We start from the raw sequence: 24,603 nt of genomic DNA on the forward strand, positions 1-24,603 counted from the left end.
ATCCTAATGTAGGCCCAAATATTATATATTAACGTGATATTATATTGTCGTGCTTTCCTGATCGCTCTAATTAATAAACATGAAATCAGCCAAACCCACTTTGTTTGTGTTTGACCCACGGTCTACGGTTTTTACATACAGGCCTGCATAAAACATATTGATCCTATGTTTCAGGGCTGAACTGCGCGCAGACTATCTATTTGTGCATGTGTGGTCGTAAGTCTTTTGAGATGCACTTTGCAGCTTGGCGTTGAGCATTGTTGAATAGGACATCGTTTAAATGAATACTAAAGTAGGCCTATCATCGTAATATGTCCTCAAATGAAAATAATTGTATGCATTTATTGTAGTGCCCTCTAGCGTATCCAATATGTAACCTCGGTAGCAATCTGGATAATTCCAGCCGTCCATCGCATACCGTGCATCGCCAGAAGAGGGCGCTGTTGCCTCGGCGCTGCATCGACTGTGATGAGTTTTGTGTTTCACGGAGACGCAGTAGTTTCTGGGAAATTCATCGAGCCAACTGGAAGTGGCAATATTGTGTTAAAAAACTACGACTGAATCACACTTTTCAAATTAAAAGCGACTTTCAGCTTTGTTCAATGAGCTTTAAAATCACTGATGGCCACAATTTATAATGACTATAGCTGTTATTATCAGTTACGATGTTATAATATTGAGTAATGTACAACTCACACAATTGCAGTAGGCCTAGTCATTATTCCATAAAAGTATAAAAACTACGATTGTTTTCTTGTTTTATTGTGAGTGCACTGGTGGTCAATCATTTCAACAAGTTGGAATCTGTAATAACTTGAACGGAAACAGGATACTTTTTTTTAAAGTGAACATTTAAAAAAATTATACAAAAACTGAAACTAAATAGAATGGGATCTTTCAAACGAAAACTGAAAGAGAAAAGACAAGGAACACCTAAAGATAAAACAAAAAATAAAAATAAATGGAGAAACAATATCAATATAAACTGTTTTCACAACTAATATTATATGGATCTTGGCTTAGGCCAAGGCTTATTATGCCTGCTCTTTTCGTGAGGGCTGGTGTTCCAGACACTTATTTTCTTATGTTTTAATTTTCAACTTTTTTACTTTTTCTTATTTTTTTTTTGCACTGCACACAAAGTCATATAATATAATGATAACGTGGATTTGGTTTCATAAGAGATACTTTTATCATTATTTGTGTTTAGGTCCCTCTCCTGTATTTAAGCAGCTGTGCTAAAACGCAGGTGCAGTTGATTAATTTGAATAATCTTTCTATGTCATTTAACTAATATACAACTATTAAGTCTCTGTGGAGGTTCGAACATAATGAGTGAATTCAGTTTTGCATTTAGATTAGTAGGTTATTATAATTCCATGTAATGTAAGTGTAATCACATGTGAAAAAGTAAAGTCGGAGCATGTGACTTGCGTGCTGTACTTATTTATCAAATATTTATTGAAATGTAGCAAAGAGCGTGCATCACGTGGAATCCTTCATCAACAATAAGGAAATCAGGTGTACACATTTCAGTAGTAGCAGCAGTAGGTATGTCAGGATGATGTTATTCTCATGCGACCAGCCCGTTAATATGAACTTGTGAATATGAACTTAATATGACATCAGGATGGTCTTGCGAGGATAAGATCATGTCTTAAAGCCCACAAAATGTCACGGCGTCAAAGGCACACCATTACAAACTAGTGGCCTGTAGCATTTGTTGCAAATTAATTTTTGATATCTGTTTCTTGAAAGTCTTTATTCATGTAATTAGCACAAAATCATGTATGTAACATGAAACCATTTGATCACATTGATAAAAATGACTAAATGCTCATCTCCTAAATAAAAAAAAAAGAATCATCTTTTTTTTCTTACACTAAATCGTTGATCACCAAATGACAAGTGTTAAAATATCATGCAGAGAGCTGTGGAGAGAGTTGGGCCCATGCCATAATGTAGTCACAATCAGTGTGATTATAGTTAACTGAAACTAAATCAACAAAAACTGAAAGAAAAAGCAATCCATCAACTGAAAGAAAAAATCAAACTGAGCTTGCAGAAAAAAATAAACTGAAAGTGTAAAAAAATATAAATTTTATAAAATTTATGTTAAATATCAACCTACAAACATAATGTAAGTTTAATCACATGTGAAAAAGTACCTTGTGACTTGCCTGCTGTACAAAGAGCCTGCATAACATGGAATCATTCATCAACAATAAGTAAATCAGGCATACACATTTCAGCAGTAGCTATGTCTGGATGATGTTATTCTCATGCGACCAGCCAGTTAATATGAACTTGTGACATCAGGATGATCTGTCTCGCAGGGGGATATGATCCTCAGATAGTAAACCAAAACGAAAAACTAAAATGCAAGAAGAAATCTTTTGCCTTAACACTTAATGTGTGTGTTATATATATATAAATGGGTTGCATTATTGATGTTTGTGTTCTTCCCCTCAGTTGGTTTAATCCACTAAGTATGCAGTGTCCTTTATGTCTCTACTGTGTAAAGTCACGTTTTCAGTTCACTTCCTGGTATTAAGTCTGGCAAAGTGATTTATGCCAAGCCTTATTAATTTATCTTTATATTATTTTGACCTCAGTTATGGTGGACTCTTTCCGGTCAGTTCCTCATTTCAAAAAAGTTTCTCGTTTCAAATGAAAATATATTTAAAAGTTGCAGATATTCTAAATAAGATATTCATTATTCATATTCAAGTGGTCAAAATACTGACCAGAAAATTCAAGCCATGAAAATTCGAACTGCAGTAGCCTGGAATTCTAAGGACATGCCTCAGCATTCAAGACTGAATGGAATCACACCGACTGCTGTCATCATAGCTGTCATGTTGTCTTATATGTCAATCTGACAATTTACCAGAGCCCTGTTATTCTGCCTGTAGGCCATCAGTTTTCTTAAATCACATGACTGACAGACCACACTCTGATAGGCCGGCAGTATATACATATCGTATTTTGAGTGAACATTTTCTTCTTCTTTTTTATCGTGTTTTTGAAATGGTCCAACTTGAAATTCCATGTTTGAATTTCAAACAGTTTAATTCAAAACAAATACATTCAAACCTTGTTTTCAAAGTATAGGGTTACAATTTTATGAATTCAATGGTGTATATATTTACATATAGAAAACTTAATAGCTTATAAAATTCCAAACATTATGGCAGTGATTTGCTTCCATGGAGTAAGTGGTTTAGCATTTGCTTATTTGTAAGATTATTCATTAATTTGACATAACATCACAAATATGTTTATTTGAATCCATGAACATTCATTGCTTCATGGAAGACATGTGGGAAATCCAGCCAGTGTAAATAACCCATGGATCTGAAAGTGTTTTGATTTTACTTCAAAATGATATTTGTACTGTATAGAATTGAACTATACATTACATACATTTGAGGGTTGGGGTCTTACACAGCTGCTGTATTCTCCCTCAGCCATGGTTTTGGTTTGAAGTTCACCTGCAAAGAGCACATACATCTTCAACCAGAAATCCTGTTGTGATTAACTTGGCAGTTTGTGCGGCTATGTATAGTGTTGTTTATACCAGCAGTGATGAATTTCACTGCTGGTACGACGAAGAACTTTAGTGAATTATAGTATATTTTTTCCACTGCTGAAAGTTTACCCCATTTATTTAAAATTTCCACACAGTAAAAAGCTTATTTGGTCTTGGGTTGTTTGTTAAAAACAAAGAGTATCTAGTTGTCACATGCCTTCTTTCACTAGAGGTATTTTATGTGAGGTCTTAAGTCCTTCTTAGACATTAATATTATATAATGAAATAAAACAAATGTTGATCAAATCAAACGAACACACCTTCATAACCATATTCGTAGTTTGTTGGGATAGCTTGATGGGAACCTGTGAACAAGATAAGATACTGTAAGCATGTTATTTCTCAAATTCCTTTTTTTGTATTGTCATTTCTAACAGGGATTCATAGACAGCTACCAGTCTATGTCACAAGGGGGAAATGACCAACCACATTTTAATGTGTGTCAGACAAAGACAAAAAACAAACCAAAAATTGCATGATCCTAAATATAATCAAACATGCATCATTAACGTATACAATACTTATTTTCGTGTTCATATTGCTATTCAGTAATTAATTTATTAACGGATAACTTGAGCCTCATATTAGTCCTAAAAGTCAACATAGTATAGCATTCTTATTATTGATTTACTAATATGTATTCTTATTCATGCATTTCTTTCTCCAGAATAATATAACTCACTAAAGAAGCACAACAAGGAACAAGCTGTTCCTTGTTGTTCTCAACCAAGAACAGGAAAGTTTTTTCAGGAAATAAATAAAGGAAGTTATTCTTCTGCGCCTATTTTATGGTAGTATCTGATTCCTTTTCTGGTGTATGTGTCTGTGTATATGTGTCCCTTTACAACACACAATATCCTATTTTAACTGGCTGTTAGTATAAAGCTGAATCAACCGTGGGAAGCAAAAAGAGCAAGTAAAGGCGGTTGTATGCCTGTCTGTGAAGGCGCAAGAGTCAGCATGTTGAGACACACTGACTCTGGAATTAATCTTGACAGCTTGTCCATTGCAGTTTGGATAATATCATGAGGAAGAAACGCACAGCGCATAAAAGCAACAAACGCGATGGAATAGAATGTGTCAGGCGGCGCATCACAGGTTACAAGCCTTATAGTTAATATATGTAGTGTTGAGCAGAACACCGTTGGTCTAGCCTATAATATGCTTCTGGAAAACAGGAGTATTTACTTTGACAGTGTGGTTTTAGAAGACGGACTATCAGCAGCCCTATGATCACTGCTCCAACGACGACCACAGGGATGACGATTTTGGATGCCAAATCAGATTTTTGTGTTTTTCCTGGAAAAAAAAAAAGGGATGTTATCAGTTTAGTGTGCGTAGCATTTTCTTTAACACATAAGACCATCATTTTAAATGAATTGCATCGAAAGAATAACGCGTTCACACCAAAAGACACACGTTTCGCCTGTTCGCACGAACAGGCGAAACGTTGCTGCGCAACAAATCTAAATCTGTCGCTGTGCAGTTATGTGTGCAGTTATGTCAGGCGAACTTGTCGCGCAGCGAATTTTGTCTGACAACGTCTTTAGCCTGCCAACGGTGCTTTATGCCAATTCATTCTTATCAACCATGGCCGAGATAACCACCATTGCGTGTCTCTACCTGTTGTGGAAGAGGGAGAGACGTCGGAATGCCCATCGTTTATGGGTTAATAATATAATCCGGAGGCGCACACCGCTTTGTGCCGTGATATTATATATATGTTTATATTATATAGATATTTATATATATATAGATAGAGCTCCGGGAGTCGCAAACGGCAACAATCACTTTCTCCTCCAAGCTGCAGTTCACTGCGGAGTGCAGGGAACGGTTGGCCCAGCCGGTTGAATGGTGATTGGCTGTTTTACGTTACTTCACCCACGTTACCCACAGGGAGTGAACGCTGATTGGCTGTCTCACGCGAATGCCGCGGAAAAGTTGAAATATTTCAACTTCAGCGAATTTGTCGCGCTGCAAATCCACGTGAACGCGCTCGCCGTTGACGTGGAAAAATGTTGCACTGTCAATCAAATCTTGTCACGGGTTTCGGCGACAAAAAAATTTGCCCGATACGAGTCTCTACGTTCACTTTGCATTGAAACGTGTCACGGGGCGAAGTGCAGTGTGAATGCACAGTAAAACCCATCCAACCACAGTTGCAGTTAAGTGTAGGTATGAACAGTTGCATTAATTTCAAACATAAGCTAATTAGGAAAAAAAACATGAGGGTCATGGGAAATTATTTCATGGAAGAGATCTGTCTGCCACAACAAACCCCATCTGTCCTACAAATGGTATGAGGTTATAGATAGATTTGAAGGAACACAGGATGTTTACGCTTGTCTTCCCACCAGGAAAAAGTCTACTAGTGCTGGCCAAGTTTGTTCTGTTTTAAGCCTATTACTGTCTGCATACAGATCCCCACATCCAGCAACATGATTGGTTGAAATAGTGAAGGAAAGTAAAAAGCCCCATCCACCAAGTTATTAGCTACTATTAACAGACTCTAGATTATTAATCTTAAATCTGATATGTGAGACTATGGTAGAGAAGGACTCTGAGAGAAACATTGGTTACCTTCATGCGGGATTGACTGAGGGTCTTCAACCAAAACGCTATACTGAGCCTCTCCTTCCCTGTCCTCCTTGATGTTGTAGACCACACATTTGTACTTGGAGAATACAGAGCCTGTAAGCAGGTCCAGCTGGCTGATGAGGTTGAAACATCCATCTGTTGTCTTAATAACGTTCTGTTGGGAGCTTTGGGTCCAATCTGTTCCATATTCGTCAAACCAACGGATTTTCCCTTCTGGATAACCACCGGTAGCGTTGCAGGAAAGGGTCATGGCTACCTTCTGGTTAGGGCTCTTACTGAAGCGGCTGAGTGCTGGAGTGCTATATGGGGCTGCAAAGAGAAAACATAAGTTGGGGGTGAATTAATTTACTTATTAGTGCATTTACATATCACTTAGTACCATTTCTATGACACAGATAAGTGCTGTTTGGCAAGTATTTTATCTGTTTGTTTATGGCTCAAGTAACTGAAAGTAAAAGTTGAGCTATTTATAAAGCAAATGGAGAGGGAAATCACTAACTATTCTCAAGCTGTTTTCAGTTTGTTCACATTATATAAATATTCAGATTAAGCATTGGCCTGAAAGCTCCAGGGTCTGTTCTCCAAAAACACTTAGAATTTATTATCAGCGATAGGCCAGACCTACCTGAGAGGCGGAGGCGGGCTGAGCTGGAACAAACACCTCTATTGGTCAACACTATGCACGTGTAGTTCCCATGATCTGCCACCATGGTGCTGGTCACCAGCATCGAGACATTCAAGTGGATGTTATGTGGCTCAGCCAATGTAAAGCGTGGTTTCGATTTGAGGCCTGAAGCTCTTTCGTATTCTATTAAAGCGGTCTCGCCTCCTTTTTTCTTCCATATGATCCTCTCTATCCGTACATCTGGTGCCTCTTGTGAAAGAACCACGATGCACTCCAATAGCGACTGTTGGCCTAACCGTCCATTGTTGTTATCATTACACTTCAGATTTACAAATGCTGCAAATAAATGGTCCAATTAGTTCAGAGTATTATTCATACATTATATATTTGAAAATATGATATTTAGATATATTTATTCTATTCATTTATAAAGTTAGTTAACTTATAGTATACCAACTTACCAAAACCAGATTCAGCAGTGATATTGCAGATAAGTGTCAGGGACAGCAAGCACGCACCCCAGGAGGTCATGATCCCTGTAGGGTTATTCACACAGCTCTTAGCCTTCTTCACTGTAAAAAGAAAATAGTTCGATCAACTTAATTGAATCACTTCAATTGGTAACACGTAAATGAATTAAGTTTATTCAAATAGAAATAGCAAGTTAGACTAACCCAATTATTTTAAGTCAGATCGAATTACTAATATGTCAGTTTTCAAATAAACAATTTGCATCAATCAAACTTAAAATGAATGCACAACAAATTAAAACGTCCTTGTTTTCCAACTAAATTTTTTGCTATACCCTAAAGTAAAATACTGCTTCCTTAGAACCCAATATTCTGACTTGAGGTTAAAAATATTTTTATAGTAACCTTAATGTGAAATGTAAGTTTGTTCAACATAATAAAATCAATTTTTGATATTTGATTAGATTTTTGAAAAAATCATTTTCAAATCTGTTTTTTTTAATATACTTTATTATATTAAAGTATAAAACACAACATGCCGATATCTTCCAACACATTTCACATTAAATGCATACAGTTTAAATTTACTTTTTTCTTTGAACACATATGCACAACATGCATTACAGTTTAGACTACAAATGTAGATTTTAGACATTTTGAATTAACCATTCCTGTAACTGCATGCATTTTTGATGCAGTAGTTGACAAAGGTCGCTCATCCAGGATAGCTTAAAGGACAATTCCATTTGAACAAATATGCATTTTAACAATTGCAAGACTAATGCATAAAAAGTGCATAACAGTTTTGGCAAGCAAAAACTTTCCCATATAGAACCTGTTTTTACCAGCAAAAGCTTGTAGTAGTAACAGTAGACACAGTAGTAACAAAAAAATAAATAAAAATAAAATAAATAAAAGGCCCTTCTTCAGTTTTGGCAACCAGTTTGTAGTGTACTTTAGCCTTTTTCAATGATTCTGGCAGCCGTCAGTTTTTGAAAAAAGAAAATCCTGTAAGTTCTCAAGACTCAATATTTCAACTTTGTAATGACAATTAACTACTTGAACAACTTAGTATCTCAACATTCCACTTTGTATTTTGAAAAACGTTTCAAAAAGCTATAGCCAGTGGACAGTTACACTGTAATTGAACATCGGAAATGAAAATAAATGTATAAGGCACCACTTTCACAGTTTAAAAATCAGAATACCAGTGTGAAATGAAAGTTAGCCTTTTTCCATGTTTCTGGCAGCCTTTTTTCCATGTTTTGATGTGTCTGTGTTTAGATGTGTCAATTTGTGTGTTTTGATGTGTGTTTGTGTGCGTGTGTGTGTGTGTGTGTGTGTGTGTGTGTGTGTGTGTGTGTGTGTGTGTGTGTGTGTGTGGTATCATGACAGGGTCAAAGTACTTTGTGTCTTGATGTTTTGCAGGACTAGACTAACCTTTTCACCAGTAGCTCTACGCAACCAGTAGCTCTACGCTCTACGCAACTAGTAGCTCTAGTTGACAAAAATGTCTGTATGTTTTACAGGATTAATATGATGAGAGGAGCTGACATGAAAATTGCTGTAGAAACTTACACGATATTCCTTGATCAAGTCATCTGCATCCTCGCCGAGGAAGATGAGGGCTTTCAGGACACACTCCCTTCGAAGATGAATGTACTCAGTCTAGGACAATAAAATCTTAATTAATTTAATCTTCAAAATCTCTGAAGGAAGGTGTCCTTACTCCTAAAACTTAAAGGAATATTTTAAATTTTTAGCACTTTGCCTCACTCACCGGCTCAATATAAGGCAACAAAACCTTCCCTTTAACTGTGTGTGCATTTTTAATGAAGTTAGGGGCAGAGGTCGCTCATCCGGGTTAGCTTAGCTCCAGCACCGGTAGCTAAGGGGAACATGTAGCCTGCCTCCGCTTACAGCAAGAAGATAAAACTAAACCAATCACCAAACGCATGTGTGCTCGTTTATTTACCACATTATGTTGCGCTCGTGATTTTTGGCACGTTGTGTCATTTTAGAACCAAATACATAGCGGTAGGAGAGCACAGCGGGCATACACAAACTTACGTAGATGGGCTTTTCAGTTTGTAAACAAGACGTTGGTGACTATATGGAGCAGAAGAGAGATTGCTGTGAAGATCCAGAACTGTATGGATTTGAACCACGGAGTAGAAACTACATGTTTTGGAAGGAGAGCGGGAGAGGAGAGGCTGGTTAACAGCCTGGGGACGTGGAGAGAGTCATTAGCGGTGTCGGTGTGGGGCTAGTCAACCTGCCGACAGAAAACCAGTGCCTTTGAGTAGACTGGGAGCTGCCATCGATTGGAAGCCTTGACGAAGAGGACAGTACAACAGATTGTGTTAAAACAAGTGATGATTTTCCAGCTGTTGTCACTCAACCGGCAGTTATTGAAACTTTTTCCCACGTATCCACTCAGTACAGCAGCCTCAGCCTCTCTCCTCACCAGCTCCCCTTCCAAAACATCTAGGTGCTCCTCTGCTTATTCTGGTTCAAATCTATACGGTTCTGGATCTTCACAGCAACCTCTCTTCTGCTCCTTATAGTCACTGACGTCTTGTTTACATCCCATGCGGTTTCCTACCGGTATGCATTTGGTTCTAAAAATAACACGTGCCAGAAATAATGAGCATAACATAACTTGGTAAATAAACAGGAGCATTTAGTGATTAGTTTAGTTCATCTTCTTGCTGCCAACGGAGGCACGCTATTGCTCCCCTTAGCTACCGGCGCTGGAGCTAAGATAACCCGGATGATGCATCTTTAATAGATAGGGGTACTGTGACACCCTCTAAGCAACCAAGGAAACTTGTTACTTTTGATGCTCTAGATGTACCTGGTCCAAAATGTCCATGATGTCAGCAGTCTTTTGGCGTGTTGATCCACCTTTGGCACGGATGACTCTGATTAGCTGACTTGAGTGGATGTCTAACTGGGAAAATAACTTATCCTCAAGAGGAACAGCCATGAGCCTCAGGAACTCTGCATTGATCTAAAACAAATGACAGTGAATAAATAAAAAGGAAATGCAAATTACCTCACATACAATCTCAGTTTTAACAACGTAAACACTGAAGCCTGAATACTGAATATGTAAATTCTGTCAATAAACAGTGTTCAATTCAAGAGTCATTTCAGTTCCATTGTTACCATACCTCTTTCTGATGGAACAGGGCAGGCCACCTGGCTTTAAAGTCTTGAATGCTGGGTTCTTGGTTGACCACCTCTTGTTGTCTGTAGGCAAACATGCAAGCCATTTTGTCTGTGATTACCCTGATTACTACGAGTACATTAACAAAACAAGTTGTAGAACAACATGTTTGAATATCACCTGCACTCCACCTTAACTGTTGAAATTGATTTCAGTTCAGATGGTATGACCAAACATTTGGTGCCCTTCAGAACACACTGTCCTGTACACACGGTCACATTAAAGCCATAAAACCACTGTCTTTAGCACTCTAATTCTGCAGTTTAACTTACCTTTGGGTAATTTGATGAGTTGTGTCTGGGCTGATGTAACCACCACCAATCAGGGAAAGAATCATGAAAAGCAAATTAGAAATGCATTAATATTAAGGGAGTGGTGATGTTTCAATTCAGTGTCAAGCTTGACAATCAGGTTAATTTCCGCAAATGTGGGAAAGAGGGACACAGTTGGCACAACACAGCTGCTTCAGGGCTTCGTCGTTTACATGCACATCTTAATCCGATTACAGCCATAGTTCAACTATGCTCCTCAATTGGACAACTGCAATTGTCTGAGTATACATGGTGGTGAGAAAATCGATTCATGTCATTTCTCTGACGCTATCCCACTAGTCCGACGTCACTTTATTTCGGAAAAAATTAACAAACCCTCCGCTCCGACCACCATGTCTCGACCATGGCCAAGATTACCCAACGCAGTCTTTAAGATTCATAATATCAGAGAATATCCCCCGTCAGTTCAACCGCGGCGCAATGAATGAATAAAGATCTTCGGAAGAAAAAAACATTAATTTGACAGATGTGCCCGAAGTTACTATTTTACAACCTCGTTGATGACCAACATTTAGAAAAACATGTACATTTAATTCAGTCTTGGGTGAAATCGAAGCGTAATGTCTGTGTGCTTCCACCTGCACTGAATGCATGCACGCTCCCACGGCCGGGGATACTCTTCTTATAGGGGGTAACCACATTGGCACGACACTGGCTCCCTCCATCTTCTGCGCCACCTTTTTAAATAAATCGCCTTTTCTCATTTTCCGACGGCGACAACAACACGACTACCGTCTCCTTCTACTTTCGGCTCACGGCCCCCGGAAAAAATCTTGAGCATGCGCAGAACGCAAAATCCAGTTCCAATTCGATTGACCGTAAAATAAATGTCTTTAAGTATCCGCGCTGATGTGCAAATAAGCAGCGTAACCAGTAAACGACATGACTTACGTTTACTTTCAGTAACGGTATTACACCACAAGACTACCACGCGCAAGGTACTGACCAAAGGTTTACTCCAACTGTCCGCTAGCAAACATGCTAAAAGGAATAGCAGCAGAGCAGTGGTGTTGTTTAATTAGCGGCCAGACTCACCACTCTCATGCACCCTCTCTCATCGCCTGTGTCTCACTAAATACGTTAACGGAGATGGTGGCGGCAGAAACACACCCAAACACCCACCCCCACCCACGTCTTAACAGAACTGCGAGTGCACGCAGCACAGTTCCAAACACATGTAAGCCTAAATGTATCCGCGCAAATGTGCAAATAAGCAGCTTAACCAGTACACAGTATGACATACGTTAGCTTAAAACTACTTTCAGTAACGCTGTACACCACGAGAGCCCCGCGTGCAAGTTACTTGCACAAGTTACTCACCTAGCATTTACTCTCACTGTCCTGTAAGACGTACATTTTTCGACCCATACAGGCAGAACATTTGTTATCTGACAATTAAAATTTGTAAAACATGACTTTGTCTGCATTAAACTTACCGTTTTTGAGAGTGACCTTGACCGCATGGACGATGAGATTGACGAGGAGAAAAAATGGCAGCTTCAGCTAGAAAAATCTTGCTGGAAAAGACGTTGACGTTCAACAAATAAACGTCTACGTCATGACGTTAGACGGGAAAACCTAATTGAAGCGCTTTCATTTGCATAAGAATAGCAGGTCAATGTAGTAAAGTACAATTTCAAGTTTATATAATAATACACAAAAGTACAGTGCCGTCGCTAAAGCAGAAATCGGAATCAGACTTATTCAAAACAGTGCTTTACTTCAACTTTTCAAAGATATACTTTTTAGAGTGCTTCAGCTGGATGTACTAGACTTTCTTCCCCCATAGTCACGTTGGACATTGGACCTAATTTCCAAGTGAGCCAGTGTGTTATTTGTCATTCAATAACACGCAAGTTTAAGCAAGCACTCCGATTGGTCAATTCCCATTCTCGAGCGTGTTTTATGCCTGGTGAAAGAACGGACAAAAAGATTGTGCCTAATTACAGAAAGTATCGCTACGCTAACTAGCCGAAACTACTTTCATGAGCCTAGTTTCCATAACAACGTTCAACTGACCAAGAGTCGGCTATCGTTACTATAGGAACTATTTTCTGATGGAGATGAACTCGGGCAGAAAGCTTGAATTTGAGGGCAAATTAACCCACAATATGAAAATATTTTACAATATTGTTGATAATGAAGATGGTTTGTGTTATTGAATCGCAATCTTACACTCAATTGCATTCTTGAATGTCATTGTCATTATTGATACTAATAAATTGATACTAATTATTAATACTTGAAGCACAGGACTTCGGAACTCGGCGCAAGCGCCTCATTCCTACAGCTGTGCTTCGCGTACCAATAATGACATTCAAGAATGCCATCTTGTGTAAGATTGCTTAATTGGAGACCGTTTTCAACACTTTTCATTCAGTCCTTCGATTTGCATAGATCGCTGGTGCTAGGCTAGCGCAAGTTGACGGGATTCTGCTAGCCTGCCAATAAAAACAGTCTTACCCACTCCACAGTACACCAGTGTACTGTGGAGTGGATACTAAGACTGTTTTCATTGGCAGGCTAGCAGAATCCGAAAAGTGTTGAAAACGGTCTCCAATGATAAATAACACACTGGCTCACTTGGAAATGAGGTCTGATGTCTAAAATTCTGAACTACCCCTTTAAATAGCAGAATATAAGGCTATAGCCAATTTCCACACTTTGTGAAATATGAATACAATAAATGGATACATAGGCTACAACATACCTGAATTGTATGCAATTTAACTTATATAAGCTGAATATTAGACTAGCCCATTTCCAAACCTTCTTTAAAATACAGGCTGACACACATAAAAATTAAAATTCTAGGAGCCGAGTTAACCTTTAAATATAAATTGTGTGTATTTTCAGTATATTGTAGCGACCCAGCAGGACTATGGAGGGATTGATGGGGAATTTGTGGGGGGAAGGAGTTGCCCTAGTTCAGCCTGATAGGCCAGTGGGGAGAGGGGGCGGGAACAGCTAGCCAGTGTTCGGTATCACCAGGTTTTGGGTACTCCTCCAACCCCGTAGTTAATTTGTACGGAAAGGATAATAAAGACTGGTTCTCCGGTTAAACGCCAGCCACTCTGTGTCCTCCTCATTCTAGCTAGTTAGCCCTGCAGTGTCGGGCCGCAAATGCTACAATATGTTTGTTCAATGTATTAATCTGAAGTTCTTTATTATAATCAAAGTGAGTTGATTATATCAGGGTTCTTCGTTTCCGCGATATGCAAATTATGAGCTGACGGATCTGATGGCGTTGTGTGCCTTTAAAAAAAGTTGTAACAGAATTTGCCAGGCCCCAAACACAGAGCACTACAGAGTTTAGTTTGGACTAGTTAATCAAATGAGCAATAACGCATAATACCGTCGACCAGGGGTCGGCAATAGGCACGCGTGCCACCACTGGCACGTGGCCGCATAATCATTGGCACACACACAAAAAAATAATAATCAAAAATAAAAATCGTATTTTTATTTTTTTTTCACCGCTACAATGAGGCAGCATAATCATTAGGCTACTACCGATTTTTTTTGCACTTTATTCTGTTTTGGGCATTTCCTCCCAGTGCAAATATGTTTAAATGAGTTACTGAAAGCAGTGTTCTGAAATGGGATAAATTAATAATTATTAAACGTATATGTTGCGAGTAATAGAGAAGAAAATATTTAAAATATTGTTGCAAGTGGCCTGTATGCATGGCCTTCACATGGTTTTTGCAAAGCTGTACATGTCTTAAAGATATTGATGTGGATGTTTCCACCATTCTCATATAATGTCTCTGTTTTTTACATTTCTTACAGTGCAAATATGTTTTTGAATGAGTTTCTGAAAGCAGTGTTTTGAGATGGAATATAGGCCTATGAAATTATAATTTGTAAGCCCATTTTGCAAATATAACAACAACAAAAACACTTCAAATGTTGATGCATGATTGTGGACTATATGGAAATAATACAATTCCAGGTCTTCTGTAAATGTTTTTGGTCACGGTGTCATAATTCAACTTAATACTTAGAATTGTTGCTTATGGCACACTCATTAACGAGAAAATGTCAAACTGGCACTGCATGTTGACAAGGTTGCTGACCCCTGCCGTAGACTGTATGGATAATACACATCCATATAATCACTTGTAATCGTTTCGCCTGTGATACGCTCTGTCTGCGATCAACATGCGCAAACAAGAGAAACTGACAGCCGCTCTTTTAATAGTAGGCCTACCCAACCTTTATGGCGCCCGAAAATCTACTGTGGTGAACGCGGTCACCTGCGTACGTGAACCCGGACACAGCCTACAGGTGATTCACACAAACACAACCTGTAAACCTTCACCTTGCTTCATCTCTAGTGTAGGCTACTAGTCCTATTTCATTTTACCCGATCCAGCCTAAGGCTGCTGGAGGCTATAGTAGGCTACCAGACTAAAGAGCGACCTTTAGACATGTTATTTCTAAAAGTACCTTCATTCAGTTGATCCTACATAAAACATTAAGTAGGGTTTATTAACACGTAATCACAAAAAACTAAACAAAGTTAAAGTTAGTGTATCAGTCAAATAAATTACCTTCGTCGTCTCGCTCGCCTTCGGTATGATCCAAGCTGAAACTTTTTGTTGTTCGTTTCGGTTTCGTAATGACAACGACTGAGCTTCCTGCTCAGGCAGCCGCGCTTTGGACAGATGCGATCTTTGCTGACTGTCCCAGAGGTCTTGCTCTCACTCTCACGCTCCATGGATTTCCCATTTGCACCGAAACAAGCTGCTCCAGAGCTGCCAACTCTCACGGTTTCACCGTGTGACACACGCTTTTGCCTGTTTACACACGCACACGCCACACATCCAATTTCTCACGGCAAAAAAACAGCGTTCGTTCCTTTCCAAACTTCCCGACGGTAGAGAGGAGAGGAGAGAGGTGGAGAGGAGTTTACGGCGTTGGTTTTCTTTAATCCTGTTCCTACTTTGCTGTGCCAGTCCAGCAACAACATATTAAGCAGTAACAGAATACTTTCATATTAAATAAATGTTGTATCATAAAGTGGCGTGGCCTGGAGAACACTTCACTTTGGTTGAAGACAAGATGGACGAAACATGTATAAATATTATTTTGTTTATTGTTATTATACTACGTAATCACAGAGCAAAATCATTTAACCTGTCAATCTCCAGAGTGACCAATAAGGCAGAAATTGTTTGTGATAAGGGTTTCGTTTGTCTGGTGTTTAAGCCCCTCCTGAAAAGGGGTTCCATTTGGATATTCAAATCTCTATGGACACTATTTGCTTGGTTGGCTGCTGGGTATTTGTATGAAGAAGTATGTGTCCTTGAGAGTAGAACCTTCCGTCTGTTCTGTCAACTTGAGTTCACCATATATGGTTATACAATAGCAACTAGAAATCAAGTTATAGCACTGAGTTCTTAGATATTATCCCCTTATATTCTAATGATGACATGCACAACGATATATTCCACAAGCTCACAACATTAACAAAACTATGTAGAACTGACACTAGGCCTATAAAACATATACAGATAGCTGGGGGACTATGAGCCTTTCATCCATTAGAAGAAGAGAGTTACCTGGTAGAAAGTGGACAAATATTACACTTTTTAATTTTATTTTTTTATTTTTTTATTTTTGAGAAGATAAGGTGGTCAGATGGATGGACAGATGACCATAAGGACAGACTAATTTAGTTGATAGACACCTAAGGGCTGGACAACACCAGAAAACCTACTCAGGCCCACCCAAGGGTGGCTGGTTAGTGGGCATCAGCCAATCAGCCACCAGCTGCATGCTCCTTGGAGCCCTGAGGCTCAGAAGGTCCCAGTGAAAGCCTCTGCAGTAGAACAGGGCTTCTGACCAGCACAGCTGCTTCTCCACCATTGTGACGTTCCTTCCCATCCCCCAGGTGTGACAGAGGAGGCACCAACTCCGAGAAAACAAAAGAGGGCACAGTGTGTTTCAGGGGAGTTCCACTTCTAATCCCTGCAAACAATTTGACTGTTTAATAAATTGTCAGATGTTTCTTTTCAGAGGTACTTACTGGTTTGATACTAGGTATTAGGTACCTTGCTCAGGGTGAAGTAAGGTGAGCTGTGGAACACAACCTCTCAGATAGGAATCCTCGCTAACTGCTAGAAAATCCAGCTCCCGTAACGCAGAATTGTCACGCTTGCTATTTTCTAAAATAAGAAAAACAGAACAAAATCACAGAATAGAATAGAGAATTGTCATCATCAGTCCACGATTTGTGTTCTCCATTTGTCCGCCATATGAATACGTGTATATTTATATACATTTAATATTAAATCAAATTTGGAACAAATGTTTAAGTGAAGCCAGGAGAGATGAATATGATAGACATAGGTATTTTCCCTCATTGTGGTTGTTTACAAATAATAAGTGTCATGAAAGGTGTAAAGGAGGCACGAATGAACGTTGACCATAAATTGCATTTGTACCCTTACAATGAATTGTAAGTCTATCTCAACAATTAAGATAGACCTAATCACACAACTTCAACTTCAAAATGCAAATCATAGGACTGGCCTGGTGATAAACCATCCTTCCATTCCCATGCACTGCACGATCTGAGAGAAGTTGTGGATATCAGAGATGATGGCACACCTGAGGAAGAGAGAGATACAGGAGGAAGATACAGTGGCCTGGGTGAAGCTAGCTCAGGCGGTCAGCACCAGGTATACTTTACTGAGACATAATCTTACTGATCCTGAAGAGTGAGTTGTGACCGGCCTCTGTGTGTGAATGTATGTAAGCAGGGGCGAATGTGTACTTCTAGCATTGTATGTGTATCCCTGTAAGACCATCCCAATCTTGCAAGTTCAAATTCTGTTGCTCTCTGTGGATCGGTCTGGACTCAATCCTGTTGAAAGCCTTTTACAAACTGTTTCAATGACCAATGAGGGAACATTAAATGTTCCCTTTCTTACACAGATGTCTCGTTACAAAATACATTTTTTAATAGATATTTTTTATTATTATTGCAAACAAATAAATGCAGTGACAGAAAGGCACACACATACACGTACAAAGCATTTTGTTTAACATTCAGAAATGTCAGTTGATTTGTTTGTACCTAAACAACAAACAGAAACAGAAACTGATTTCACTGTGACATTGTGTTTGTGTTTTTTTACAAAGACTGATATCACAATGTAAGTAATTACAATTAATATTATACAAACGTATTTAGTTTTAGTATTAAAGATTTGTAGAAAGTAGTTAAGTTAAAAAAATCCTTATGCTCATTTTAAGTGCAGATGTCATCATCAGTTCATTTATGTTGTATCTCTCTAATTCTTCATCATAACATACATCCTCTTTAGCTTAAAGAGATCATTTTAGACTTAGCTTAATCATTTCATTAGAAGATTTGGGACTGGTTTGGGGCGAATCAGGAAACAAGGTCCACAATAATGCTTGATGGATTTGTAACAGGATGTCTTACTATACTACCAAGCCGTGTCAACACACCCTTGGGATGTTGGCAGTGTTATAAAGGCTGAACACTTTACAATTAGTTAGTTTAGTAGAAGTGAGGAAATTTCTCTGGATGCATGACTGATGAATTTAGTTTTGTTTTCAAAATCACATTCAACTTGACCCTTCTTGCAGAAACTTTCACTCTCAGTTTGGCACAGTCCCTCAGACCATGTTTGGTTGATGTTCGCCTGCAAAGAGCACATATATATCTGAGCAAATATTCAATCATTAATCCTGTTCAGATGAACTAGGCAGGTAGTGTGGCTAACTATGTTGTTAAGTAATATAAACCAGTACTACCAGCAGTGATGCAATTCACTTTCTCCCAAATGGCGGTTGATACCGGTTGGGCAACATTCAGGCTAAACCAGAACCTCCCTTTTAGAACTATGAAGAACTAACTGCACAATAGCGTATTTTTTCCACTGCTGAAAATGAATGACAGCATCTGCAGAAAGATTTGCCCATTGATCTTCCAAATCCATTCTTTTTTATTGTTTGTACTTCTGAGCTATTGTAATTGTATGCCTACACACTTTAATTTTCCTTGTGAATACATTGTGTGCGTGACATGTGCTGGTCTTGTATTGTATGCATTATTAGTGAGGTCTTTAAACACTGTGTAATATCACATGTAATACCGGCAGCCAGCAAGGAGCTTTGGTTTGTCTTTCCTACCACACAGCACCATGGAAAAAAACGAATACAACTTTCTTTATCTCCAGTTTCTATAGTGAATCACTTAGCTTATTCAATGAATTGAATGTACTTGCATGATTCTTCTTAAATTTTCTGGGTAGTATCTTCATGGTTAAATGTACATTGTAAGAATGTTTCATGGTTGAATGTAATTTGCTTTGGATAGAAGCAATTTAAACATATTGTAATGTAAACCTTTCAGTTTAGTATTTTCTATAAAATATTTACAGAGACATAATTTAGTCTGTGTATTATTAGTATCATATGTAAAGAAGAATCTGTTTACCAAATTATACGAAATGATTCCTTGACTATTAAGAAATAGGGTTAGTAAAAAAATGAACACACCATTACGTAGATCTTGGTTGTCTGTAGGAATTTCTTCATGTGTACCTATGAAAAAGGGATGATACAGTAAGAGTACATAATATATTATTATTATACAGCCATGGCAAAAAAAATGTTAGATGACACGTCAAATAACTTGATTAATGAATGCACAATATTTGGAACAAATTTCACAGTGACCCTTCAGATAATAGACCAGACCCCCCAAGACAGGTTTATAAAGATGTTTTGAAGACCCTTTATCAGGCATTACATAATATGCATTCTGCCAAAATTTTGAGTTCAACTAATTTATCACAGAAATAAATCACAGGATACGTGATGTCATAAAATCCAATTGACCCCTATGTCATAAAAGTAAATATTTTATGACATAAATCTTTACTTTTGTTTTGGTAAACAACCCGCCTATCTGTTGTTATTGAGACTAGTCTCAATACTTTTCTCATGGCAGACCAATAACAGGAACAAAGAACTTCTGCTTAGGCTGTGCCGAGTTGCCATACAGGTTTTTAAGGTTAATCAGCAGATAAAAAAATGTGTTCCGTGTTCTCCATTCCAACCCACAGATGCATTCCTCGAGAAGAATAGCTCTAGTTTGTCCAGAAACGATAGCATGCAACATGACTCTTTGTACTCAAGCTGTTCACCTATCCTGTGACGCTCTTCTGGGAAAGGCCAAGAAGAGTAGGCCTACTTACGTTTATTGAATCGTCTTTTCAGGAAGAACAGCAGTCCTATGATCACTAAAACCACGACCACAGGAGGGACAACTTTGGAGGCCAATTGCGAATCTGGATTTGGAGCTGAAAGAAAGTAAAGATTAAGATGTTTTTAGTGCATGTGACATTCTCTTCAAACACATTTCAGCCCTCAGCTAATTCATGAAACATACCCATGAGTGTAATTGGTAATAAAAACCTACCTTACCTAGTAAAGTGCATAGTAAAGTGCAACGTTATAATGGTCTTCTCTTTCCCTGCCTCCACTGCTATTGTAGTCTACACATGTGAATAGTATGGAGTTGGAAGGAGTCCAAATGGCTGGTGCAGTAGACACAACATCCATATGATCTGACTCACTATCATGGTTGTCAAAATGTTTGGTGGGCATTAGCTGCCATTAAAAACTGCTTGTCATAATCAAGGGCCATAAAAAAAGTATTGTGGGGAGGGGGTGAACTTTTAAAAGGCTCTGTGAAACTGTGCTCAGGGCTCACTCTGCTAGAAAGGAGACTGGTGTATGCATACATTAAATAGGTACTTTCTACAACTATTGTGTGCTTCTTTGCTTTAAGAAGTCTCATCTGTACTAAATGGAATATCTTATAAAGGAAATGCCACAACAATGGCGTCCTGTTCGTGGCTAGGTGTCAAATCATTACCGTGTTTGTCAACCCCACCGATTATCCGTTCACAGTGACCATCATTGCAGGAAGGCGTCGAAACCGTCTGGTTGTTTACTGTCACTCCGATGGTCGGACTGCTATCGGTGGCTGAAGAGAGAAAACATAATGGGGTGAATCCATGAATTTTCATCTACTTAGACTGGTATGAATATCTCTTAAAAACAAAATGTGTGGCACAATTCTAAAGGGTATTTCTACTCTTGCTCAAACATAAACTATGCACTGATTGATCCTCATGCTGTTTTCAGTTTTCCTCTTCTCATCTTCTATTTTCTATGGAGCCACTATATGAAGGAGCTCTTCTCAAAACAACTAAAGAAGACCTTAACGTTTTTTTTGGCATATCTTTATTAATATCTTCTCTCCTCCTTTGCATTTCTCTTAAAGTCACACAGCTTGACGTCAAAAAACACAATATATATTTATTTATAGCCGATTGGCCAGACCCACCTGAGAGGCTGAGGGTGGTTGAGCTGGGACAGCTGGGACCTCTATTGGTGTCAACTAGGCATGTATATTTTCCAACATCTGCCATCCTGGTGTTGGTCACCAGCATCGAGACATTCAAGTTGCCCACATTCGAACGTGGCTCAGCCAATGTAAAGCCGGGTTTACCTGGCAGGTTTTCACCTCTTTTGTATTCTATCAAAGGGGCTCCTTTTTTCTTCCATATGATCTTCTCTATCCGTACATCTGGTGCCTCTTGTGAAAGAACCACAATGCACTCCAATAGTGACTGTTGGCCTAACCGTCCATTGTTGTTATCATTACACTTCAGACTTACAAATTCTGCAAAGATAAATGGTCCAATTAGATCAGAGTATTATTCATACATTATATATATGAATATTATATATCACATATCATTTATTAAAGTTAGTTCTGGTAAATATACCAACTTACCGCAACCCTGTTCAGCAGTGATATTGCAGATAAGGATCAGGGACAGCAAGCACACACCCCAGGAGGCCATGATCCCTGTAGGGTTATTCACACAGCTCTTAGCCTTCTTCTTTATGTCTCTACCATCTGTTGGTCAACAAGATACACACGTTTAACATTTGAATCAATTAGGCCTGCCCTCACTGTTTACAACACATATGGAATATGGAATATGGTTATATTGATACATAAAAAAACAACTTCATTTCATTAATCGGTATAAGTAGTGTAATTTAGAGAGTAGAGTAATTTTGACCGAAAACATATCTTGACGTACACGGACACTCAGTCTACAAGGTACCGTCTTTTTTCCCCCACAACGTTTATCACACAAAGAAGTGATTTTCTAACCAGCTATTTAGTATATAGCAAGCTATATACTTTAAAAGGAGAACTTAGCCTTTAATTGCGTTGACAAAGTTGATTGACAGCCAGAGATGCTCACAAGTCCAAGTCAAGTCTTAAATCTCTTATGGTTGCACTGATCCCACTTTATCGTTACCGATAACGATTCTGAGCAACACATCGTCGAATGAACAGATAACGAGTGACCATCTGATATCAATGAGGTTTGAATAGGCTATGAATAGCCTATGAGGTATGAATATGAATAGCCTATACTAAATAGATATGCACAATATGAAAGAATTGTTCACAATCTCAAACTCATATAAGCTGAATATTAGACGAGTCCATTTCCAAACTTTGTAAAGTAGGTAGGCCTATGAATACAGGACATATAGCATGACTTGTACGCAATATAAATAATAAAGTAGGCTATTACCTTCACAAACACAGCCTGTTAACCTCAACCTTGCTTCATCTCTAGTGTAGGCTACTCTTACACACCTTATGTGTATTTGTGAGTCTGTTGAATATAATACAACTGCCCGATGTTACCCAATCCAGCCTAAGGCTGCTGGAGGCGATACCCCACTAAAGAGCACACTTTAGAAATGTTACCTCTTCACTCAGTTGATCCTACATAAAACGTAGAGTCGTCCGGTCTAAAGCCTCAAGCCCATAGCATTTTAACACGCAATCACAACAAACAAACTAGTTCAAGTTAGAATAGTATCAGTCAAATAAGTTATCGTCTCCTTCTGTAAGAACCAAGCGTTCCCTTTCAGCGCAACACGTTTTTACTTCCCTTTTTTAAGTTTCGTTATGACTACGATCGATACGATCTTTTTTTCAATATATTACAAATTTCCCCCGGGGGTTTCGGGCACATTAAAGCATTGGTGGTTGAGCACTGAGTAAGTGTGACTGAATGGCATATTGAACGAGTTGCAACCTTGTTGTTGATAAGCCGGTAAATGACTTTCAATTCCCGCCCTGCAACAACATAACATTTGTTCAGACTTGCACAAAGTCCACAGCGACTACATGCAATTATTCTCCGTCTGAGACTTTGTCTTGTTAACTGTCACTCTCTCTATTTTTCTCTCTACAACTTGTGTTGCTCAGGACTTTAACTTTAAAGGTAGCCCATATTTAAAAGAAAGCTGATACGATTTGTGGGGGTCAGTTGCGGGGTTCAGTTTTGTTGATTTTTTGTTGACAACATATCAGTTGATTTGTTTTCTTCATTATTTAGTTAATCTGTTTGTAGAAACCAAATGCCTACATTTGCGTCGGAAGAGTGATAATAAAACCATTTTGAGCAGACCCAAACCTGCTGTCTTGTTCTGACCGAACAACCTGCGCTTGCTTTCATAAAGTTTAATGATAGTTGCGGATCTGAGACACGCCAGTAGGCGCAGTCTTGTCTCGCCTGTGCTTAAGTAATAGTTGATGGGCCAGTAGTTATAGATTCTATAGCCAGTATGATCACCAGACTCTCTCACCCTTGCAATCAAGAGTGGCGTAGTCAATATTAAATCTGCTATTACGGAGGCCACATTACATTACAATAGTTGATGGGCCTGTAGTTATAGATTCTATAGCCAGTATGATCACCAGACACATACCACCTGTGCTTAGACAACGTTTTTGTAATCAGCCTACTACAAGTAAATTTAATATAACAAAAGCAAGTAGGCCTACATTCCAAAATATGTTTTTATTTTGTGCATAGACGTAGACGCACAGTTCAAAAAGACAATGTTGAAAATGCAATGTCCAATCAACCACACAGTTACAAAATACACAGTGCAAAATTAGAAAAAGCATTCTTCTCCAGATGTTCTTGCATATGTCTGCATCTTTCTGCAACGTCTTCCCAATCTCTGTCCAAATGTTCTGTGTCCTGAGTGTGTTCCTGTGTTCCTTCATCGCCGTATCATACAGACTCCTGTAGAGGCGCACTTGTTCAGCAACTCTTTCTTCAAAATCATCCATTCTTGCTGTGGGAAGGGGAACATCCCTTCTCCCTGTCTCTCCCCTCACATCATATTTTAACGTGATATTTGGACTTCCGGAGCACTAGGGGTGCCACTGGCCAGGGAACGTCCCCTTTTGGTAAATGTTATGGCCTAACTGGCCTTGATTGGTCCACCTGCAACCAATTAGTGGTCTTATTTAAGGGGAGTCGCAGTTTGTGACTGGGGGAAAAGGTACGAGAGAACACGGTAGTTTTGTTAGACGATTGCTAGGCTGATTAAATGCTACAGTCGTTTTCGTGTTTTGGAACATTTCTTTATTTTTGTAATTAATGGACTTATTTTTGTTTAGTTATTTTTGGGACCTTGGTTTTGGAGGAAATAAAACTTCACCTTTTTGGTCCACAATCCCAAACCTGGCTGTTTCTCTCCACCATCATCCAGCCACTCACAGGCCGCCTTGCACACTTGCTCTCTGTGGTTTTTCCGGTCTGTCTGTCCGCTCGTACGCCAAGTGACAAAAATCGTGCGGATCTGAG

The 24,603-nt window shown here is 38.8% G+C and overlaps 3 protein-coding genes across 5 annotated transcripts; all 3 read right to left on the minus strand.

The window, feature by feature from the left end:
• Nucleotides 1-1,443: 1,443 nt before the first annotated feature.
• Nucleotides 1,444-15,649, minus strand: LOC311340744 (butyrophilin subfamily 1 member A1). The gene is made up of 7 exons (XM_084465617.1): nucleotides 15,406-15,649; nucleotides 7,277-7,387; nucleotides 6,816-7,151; nucleotides 6,173-6,499; nucleotides 4,781-4,891; nucleotides 3,853-3,897; nucleotides 1,444-3,494 (listed from the first exon to the last, which is right to left on the minus strand). Exons 2-7 carry the CDS (start codon nucleotides 7,344-7,346, stop codon nucleotides 3,412-3,414), a joined length of 972 nt encoding a protein of 323 aa, XP_084321743.1. The 5' UTR covers nucleotides 7,347-7,387; nucleotides 15,406-15,649; the 3' UTR covers nucleotides 1,444-3,411.
• Nucleotides 7,416-15,572, minus strand: LOC311341097 (uncharacterized protein; the record flags this gene model as incomplete). Its single annotated transcript, XM_084466003.1, has 6 exons — nucleotides 7,416-8,293; nucleotides 8,864-8,953; nucleotides 10,143-10,298; nucleotides 10,462-10,669; nucleotides 15,063-15,133; nucleotides 15,537-15,572. 6 exons carry the CDS (start codon nucleotides 15,570-15,572, stop codon nucleotides 8,252-8,254), a joined length of 603 nt encoding a protein of 200 aa, XP_084322129.1. The 3' UTR covers nucleotides 7,416-8,251.
• A 2,163-nt stretch (nucleotides 15,650-17,812) lies between the features above and the next one.
• Nucleotides 17,813-22,880, minus strand: LOC311341268 (uncharacterized protein). 3 transcript variants are annotated; one of them, XM_084466168.1, is made up of 7 exons: nucleotides 22,704-22,880; nucleotides 21,702-21,827; nucleotides 21,249-21,587; nucleotides 20,775-20,885; nucleotides 20,092-20,196; nucleotides 19,391-19,435; nucleotides 17,813-18,531 (listed from the first exon to the last, which is right to left on the minus strand). In XM_084466168.1, the coding sequence occupies exons 2-7, from the start codon at nucleotides 21,769-21,771 to the stop codon at nucleotides 18,506-18,508; spliced, it is 696 nt and encodes a 231-aa protein (XP_084322294.1). In that variant the 5' UTR covers nucleotides 21,772-21,827; nucleotides 22,704-22,880; the 3' UTR covers nucleotides 17,813-18,505. The 3 variants fall into 3 exon arrangements, with proteins under 3 accessions (XP_084322294.1, XP_084322296.1, XP_084322295.1); XM_084466170.1 differs by having other exon boundaries at nucleotides 21,702-21,776; nucleotides 22,525-22,880; XM_084466169.1 differs by having other exon boundaries at nucleotides 22,525-22,880.
• Between the last annotated feature and the right edge of the window lie 1,723 nt (nucleotides 22,881-24,603).

Source organism: Micromesistius poutassou, assembly GCF_964030765.1.
Source record: "Micromesistius poutassou genome assembly, chromosome: 3".
Taxonomy (NCBI): Eukaryota; Metazoa; Chordata; class Actinopteri; order Gadiformes; family Gadidae; genus Micromesistius; species Micromesistius poutassou.

Bases quoted from the DNA above. Each gene is read 5' to 3' on its own strand.
- LOC311340744 (XM_084465617.1), bottom strand. From the start codon at position 7,346: ATGACCTCCTGGGGTGCGTGCTTGCTGTCCCTGACACTTATCTGCAAT. The intron at 7,152-7,276 runs GTAAGTTGGTAT...ATTTATTTGCAG, and splicing joins CACTGCTGAATCTGGTTTTG to CATTTGTAAATCTGAAGTGT. The intron at 3,495-3,852 runs GTGTGTTCGTTT...TGCTCTTTGCAG, and splicing joins CTACGAATATGGTTATGAAG to GTGAACTTCAAACCAAAACC.
- LOC311341268 (XM_084466168.1), bottom strand. From the start codon at position 21,771: ATGGCCTCCTGGGGTGTGTGCTTGCTGTCCCTGATCCTTATCTGCAAT. The intron at 21,588-21,701 runs GTAAGTTGGTAT...TTATCTTTGCAG, and splicing joins CACTGCTGAACAGGGTTGCG to AATTTGTAAGTCTGAAGTGT. The intron at 19,436-20,091 runs GTAAGTAGGCCT...CCTTTTTCATAG, and splicing joins GAAAAGACGATTCAATAAAC to GTACACATGAAGAAATTCCT.